This window comes from Oncorhynchus kisutch, linkage group LG3, assembly GCF_002021735.2.
Source record: "Oncorhynchus kisutch isolate 150728-3 linkage group LG3, Okis_V2, whole genome shotgun sequence".
In the NCBI taxonomy this organism is placed as follows: domain Eukaryota; kingdom Metazoa; phylum Chordata; class Actinopteri; order Salmoniformes; family Salmonidae; genus Oncorhynchus; species Oncorhynchus kisutch.
This window is the reverse complement of record NC_034176.2, coordinates 22,499,279-22,506,038: the sequence shown is the minus strand read 5'-3', so window position 1 is coordinate 22,506,038 and position 6,760 is coordinate 22,499,279. Positions and strand designations below refer to the sequence as shown.

Here is a 6,760-nt window from a genome sequence, read left to right as displayed (position 1 = left end):
CTGTTGGAGTGATCTTGGCCTGATAGACAGATCACCTGCAGATATGGAGAACCTAATGTACTTGCCTATGGTTATAACTATGTATGAACATGTACAACATTTAAAAAATTACCTTAGATATATGCTTAGTTACAGTCAAAACAGCTCATAAAAGTCTGTCCGTGGTATGAATACTAGGTAGAACTGTAATACAGAAACCAGCTACCCTCTGAATGTGTACATAGTGCTGTATTGGTGTGTATTAGCAGTGCTGGCTCATTCAATATTGTCCAATATTCAATATGTGCAACTTGTGATATTTTGGTTGCTCTACCATGTGGTTTGAAGTGACTTTGAGGATTTGTGCATGCTTTTTGAAGCATCCTGCCTTAGGCTCTACCACATTATTTCACTTCCAGTGATGCTAATGCTGGCTGTGGGGTAAGTAAATAATGAAAGCGTAGACATATATTTTTTTGTCATTGGCTCTCAGGATAAATGGATGAATCACGTTTTGTCAATAAAATTAAATATATTTCACATTTTGGTGTACTTCACCTTTTAAATGGAAGTCATTTTTACCCCTCAAATATGACAAAATTAATATTTACTTATACATTTGAAGAACTAAATAATACTACAATCAAATTATGGCAAATCAGCATTTTAATACTAATCTGGATTGTACTTTGGAAAAAGCTGCACATTATATAAGGGAAACATTTATATGTTAATTTGACAGAATATGCAAATTGCTGTAATTTTGCTTAAATAATAGTCTGTTTTGAATATATACTTTTTCAGATAACATTATTTACATTTCTAATAATGTTTTCATAATAGTTAAGTTTATATAGTTGCTTTTCCCAATCATTTCTTATTGGGGTCAACATGACCCCAATTGGTAATCCATTCATGTAAAATATGTTGGTCGTAGGCTATTATGAGGGTTAAATGAAACAAATATGATTGTGATATTTATTAGGCCTATGCAGGATATGTGCGCTCAGTAGCCTAATCACCCATTGTTTCTACTGTGTGCGAGCGCCGCTCTGCGGCAACAGGCCTTAACACCTGTCGTCAGCAGTATTTACGTTGATCAGGAGTGACATGAGCTGCACAACATGATACCAGAGGCTAGTTATGAAGCCAAGAGCTACAGAACTGTTACATCCAATAATTATTAATGTGACTATGATTTGACAAGACTTAAAGAGCTCACAATATGCACTGTCCGGGTCCGGAGGATATACAACCAAATTCTAAGGCCTATAGTATGTATGTGCGTATCCTACACAGCAGATGGCAGCACAACGCAAACTGTTCAGTAAATCTGCCTGACGGAACCGAACATGCACAGCAGTAGAAACATTAGTGAACAGCTGATACAATGGCGCCACTGGACCTGGATAAATACGCGGAGATTGCCAAGCAGTGTAAATATTTACCTGAAAACGACCTCAAGGTGAGAATCAATGCCTTAGCAATGGTAATCACCTCTAAAAATAAGCCTGGTGAGCAGCACGCATAGAAGCCTACTTATCAGATATAAGCAACAGCAAAATCAGTATCACTTCTAACCATATCGAAGCATCCTGACCTGAAATCACAGACTGTGATGCCATAGCCTAGAATTATAATTCAATGGATGCCATCATCATGCTTGACGAAATGATTGGTATGAGAGTGTCATTTACAGTAGCTTAGTTGTCACTTGTGAATGTCTCTACTATGCCATTCATTCATTAAACGATTGCATGACACATCACATTGAAGTCTCTGAAACTGTTACATTATGCTCCTTATTCTTACCAAGTGTGTGTTTTTCCTCAGAGGTTATGTGATTATGTATGTGACCTATTGCTGGAGGAATCCAATGTCCAGCCTGTGTCCACCCCAGTGACTGTGTGTGGAGATATACATGGACAGGTAGGCTACTTTATTGACCATCACAGTTTTACAGCAACATTGCTAGATATTTGTGTTTGAAGCTGATGGATTTGACATTTCTTTTCAGTAGTTATGAAGTGAACTTGGTTGTTTCTTCTTCTTACAGTTTTATGATCTGTGTGAACTCTTCAGAACCGGAGGACAGGTCCCAGACACAAACTATATTTTCATGGTTGGTTAAAACTCACCTTTTCTCCCCTTGTCCACTCCCATTTATCTTCATTGATTTGGCTGTTACTGTTTTTTCATGTTTACAATGTCCATCAAGAATCACCCCATCATGATTTGGTGTCTGTGTCTCTACAGGGTGACTTTGTTGACCGGGGATATTACAGCTTGGAGACATTCACATACCTGCTGGTGTTAAAAGCCAAATGGCCTGACCGCATCACGCTTTTAAGAGGAAACCACGAAAGCAGACAAATAACCCAAGTATATGGCTTTTATGGTGAGATTTTCATTACTTCACCATATCCAGCCCAACCAAATGTTGCACTAATAGGCTACATTTGTAGTTATCGTTCAATCCAAACCATTGACTCCAGGTGCACTGGTTGTAAATGGGATGTCCCCGGTCTATTTTTCCTTTCAGATGAATGCCAAACCAAATATGGGAATGCCAATGCCTGGCGCTACTGTACCAAAGTGTTTGATATGTTAACAGTTGCAGCGGTGAGTACAACTCTATTGCTTTGTATTTCTGATTTCCTGCAGTCAAATCCCCCATGTCACAATTTTAGCATATCAAGCCAACATGGAGATGATTACACATGAGCCTTAAGATATTTTCTACTATCACAGTTATTCTAATGCTGTACTTTGGTTGTATTCTTGTGCCAGCTGATGGATGAGCAGATTCTGTGTGTTCATGGGGGCCTCTCCCCAGACATAAAGACCCTGGACCAAATCAGAACCATTGAGCGTAACCAGGAGATCCCCCACAAGGGAGCATTCTGTGACCTTGTCTGGTCAGACCCCGAGGACGTCGACACCTGGGCCATCAGCCCCAGGGGAGCTGGGTGGCTGTTTGGTGCAAAGGTCACCAATGAGGTAAGATTAGTCTTGTTCACCACTGATTAGAGATGTACACTGGAGTACATACATTGTCAATTTCACACAGCAATATATATGAAATGGGTAATAGTCATGTTTTATTTTTCACATTCATCTCACTCTCTTTTTTTGTTTATATATCCCTCGATGTGCAGTTTGTTCACATCAACAACTTGACGTTGATCTGTCGGGCACATCAACTAGTCCATGAAGGTTACAAGTTCATGTTTGATGAGAAGCTGGTCACGGTCTGGTCAGCTCCTAACTACTGCTATCGCTGCGGCAACATTGCCTCCATCATGGTCTTCAAAGACGCCAATACAAGGGAGCCCAAGCTGTTTCGGGCGGTGCCTGACTCGGAGAGAGTAATTCCACCCAGAACAACGACACCATATTTCCTGTAAACACTGCACTAACTATCATCATCATCTTTGGCCGCACTGTTATCAAGCACCACATTTGTAATGCATCACATACAGTGGAGTGACAACAACTCCCGTTGAAGTGACACCACTGATTATGTCATCCATATTTTACCAGTGGAGGCTGCTGAGGGGAGGACGGCTCATAAGAATGGCTGGAATAGAGCCAATGGAATGGTATCAACCACATGGAAACCACGTGTTTTATACCATTCCATTGACTCCATTCCAGCCATTCTTATGAGCTGTTCTCCCATCAGCAGCCTCCACTGTATTTTACTGTAGGCTACTGTACGTAACTTATATACAGTACTGTGTGTTTTTCTGTCTGCTGTAGCTCTGCGTGCCAACACGTGTGTTCACACAGAAGTACTCTATCAAGTAATGCCACTACTCTGTTTCAAACGTTTTAGGTGATAGCAGTGTCAATATTTAATGTTTTTATCAAACACATGTTAGATTTAATTAATCATGGTAGATTACAATAAGAACACGTGAAGTGAAACAGGAACACTTATTTTAGCCACTTTACAGGGAGAGGACACTGTTTCTGTTTGACTTCGGTCTATTTGCAGCCTATTAGGAATATACTGTAGAAGATGTTATTTGTCAGATGTTAGTTTTTATTTTTGTAATGTATATTTATTGAATTTCATGTATCGTGTAGATATATATACAGTATAAAGCACTAAAATTAGAAATATGTTTAAATGAGACTTTACTCATGCACTTAACTTAGTTATCTTATTTAGTCTTGTAATAAAGCTATAAGCCTGATAATTGAGGTGAGAAATTATTATAATGAACATCACTGATCTAAAACATATAGATAGGTTCTGTGATGGAAAATTGTATGTTGGTGCTTTTCCATTTACCAATTTCTATGTTCTGTGTTTGTGCTTTTCTATAAACCAATTTCTGTGTTCATGCAAGTGACTGATTGAACGAATCCTCACAATTAGTGTCTGCAATTTGGCAGTACGTCCAGACCCTTGTTTAGAGAAAGGGATATCTCAGTTTCAAGGTCTCAGCTTAGAGAGAAGAAGCCTCGTGAGGTATTAGTCTGTCACATGCATGACCCAGTATTGGTCAGTCACATGAATGAAGTAAACGTTAATGATTAATTAATTATGAATAAGCTAAATGCAACTATGACTTGTCAGTATATAAAGGAACTAATAGGACTGCCCCTTTAGAGCTCCTGACAAACGTTCACTATGGTGCATCAACTTTGTTGGAACCTCTCCAGCGAGCTGAAAAAAACAATGATTCATTTAAGATTGACTTCGACCCTGTGTAAGAATTTCCACAATAGTTCATATGTCTGTAGATAACCCGATTCAGCAGTAAGGCTAGCTGTGGTTATTTGTGTGAACTGTCTGTGATACAGAATGAGCTTGTGAGCTTGTAGGCTATCAAAATGAGGGATGATGCTATTACTGTAAATCATTAAATACGTGGAAATACAATCAATGGATCTCATGTTCACAGAGAAATGTCATTTTCAAATCAAAATGTATGGGTCACATACACATATTTAGCAGATGTTATTGCAGGTGTAGCTAAATGCTTGTGTTCCTAGCTCCAACAGAGCAGTAGTATCTAACAGTGCAGTAGTATCTAAAACAATTCACAACAACACACACACATGGAATTAAGAAATATATAAATATTAGATCCAGCAATGTCGGAGTGGTATAGATTAAAATACAGTAGAATAGAATACAGTATATACATATGAGATGAGTAAGCAGTATGTAAACATTATTTAAACAATACGACTAGTGTTCCGTTATTAAAGTGGCCAGTGATTCCAAGTCTATGTATATAGGGCAGCAGCCTCTAAGGTGCAGGGTTGAGTAACCGGGTGGAAGCCGGCTCGTGATGGCCATTTAACAGTTTGATGGCCTTGAGAAAGAAGCTGTTTTTCAGTCTCTCGGTCCCAGCTTTGATGCACCTGTACTGACCTCGCCTTCTGGATGATAGCGGGGTGAACAGGCCGTGGCTCGGGTGGTTGATGTCCTTGATGATCTTTTTGGCCTTCCTGTGACAGTGCTGTAGGTGTCCTGGAGGGCAGGTAGTTTGTCCCCGGTGATGCATTGGACAGAGTGCACCACCCTGCGGTTGCAGGCAGTGAATTTGCCGTACCATACAGTGATACAGCCGAACAGGATGCTCTCAATTGTGCATCTGTAATATTTTGTGAGGGTTTTAGGGGCCAAGCCAAATGTATTCAGCCTCCTGAGTTTGAAGAGGCGCTGCTGCGCCTTCTTCACCACACTGTCTGTGTGGGTGGACTTTTTCAGATCGTCAGTGATGTGTACGCCGAGGAACTGGAAGCTTTCTACCTTTTCCTCGGCGGTCCCGTTGATGTGGATAGGGGTGTGCTCCCTCTGCTGTTTCCATAATTCCAACAATCAGGGCAGCATGTTGAGTGAGAGGTTATTTTCCTGGCACCAGTCTCCCTCACCTCCTCCCTGTAGACTGTCTCATCATTGTTGGTAATCAGGCCTACTACTGTTGTGTCATCTGCGAACTTGATGATTGAGTTGGAGGCGTGTGTAGCCACTCAGTCAAATCAAATCAAATCAAATTTATTTATATAGCCCTTCGTACATCAGCTGATATCTCAAAGTGCTGTACAGAAACCCAGCCTAAAACCCCAAACAGCAAGCAATGCAGGTGTAGAAGCACGGTGGCTAGGAAAAACTCCCTAGAAAGGCCAATACCTAGGAAGAAACCTAGAGAGGAACCAGGCTATGTGGGGTGGCCAGTCCTCTTCTGGCTGTGCCGGGTGGAGATTATAACAGAACATGGCCAAGATGTTCAAATGTTCATAAATGACCAGCATGGTCGAATAATAATAAGGCAGAACAGTTGAAACTGGAGCAGCAGCACAGTCAGGTGGAAGTTGAAACTGGAGCAGCAGCATGGTCAGGTGGACTGGGGACAGCAAGGAGTCATCATGTCAGGTAGTCCTGGGGCATGGTCCTAGGGCTCAGGTCCTCCGAGAGAGAGAAAGAAAGAGAGAAGGAGAGAATTAGAGAACGCACACTTAGATTCACACAGGACACCGAATAGGACAGGAGAAGTACTCCAGATATAACAAACTGACCCCAGCCCCCCGACACATAAACTACTGCAGCATAAATACTGGAGGCTGAGACAGGAGGGGTCAGGAGACACTGTGGCCCCATCCGAGGACACCCCCGGACAGGGCCAAACAGGAAGGATATAACCCCACCCACTTTGCCAAAGCACAGCCCCCACACCACTAGTGAGGTATTCATGGGTGAACAGGGAGTACAGGAGGGGGCTGAGCATGCACCCTTGTGGGGCCCCTGTGTTGAGGATCA

At 41.4% G+C, this 6,760-nt stretch overlaps 1 protein-coding gene across 1 annotated transcript; it reads left to right on the top strand.

Moving 5' to 3' along the window:
• Positions 1-1,106: 1,106 nt before the first annotated feature.
• LOC109877913 (serine/threonine-protein phosphatase 6 catalytic subunit) lies at positions 1,107-4,881 on the top strand. Its single transcript, XM_020470148.2, has 7 exons — positions 1,107-1,444; positions 1,813-1,908; positions 2,036-2,101; positions 2,236-2,377; positions 2,522-2,601; positions 2,770-2,979; positions 3,138-4,881. The coding sequence occupies exons 1-7, from the start codon at positions 1,370-1,372 to the stop codon at positions 3,384-3,386; spliced, it is 918 nt and encodes a 305-aa protein (XP_020325737.1). The 5' UTR covers positions 1,107-1,369; the 3' UTR covers positions 3,387-4,881.
• Positions 4,882-6,760: the final 1,879 nt, after the last annotated feature.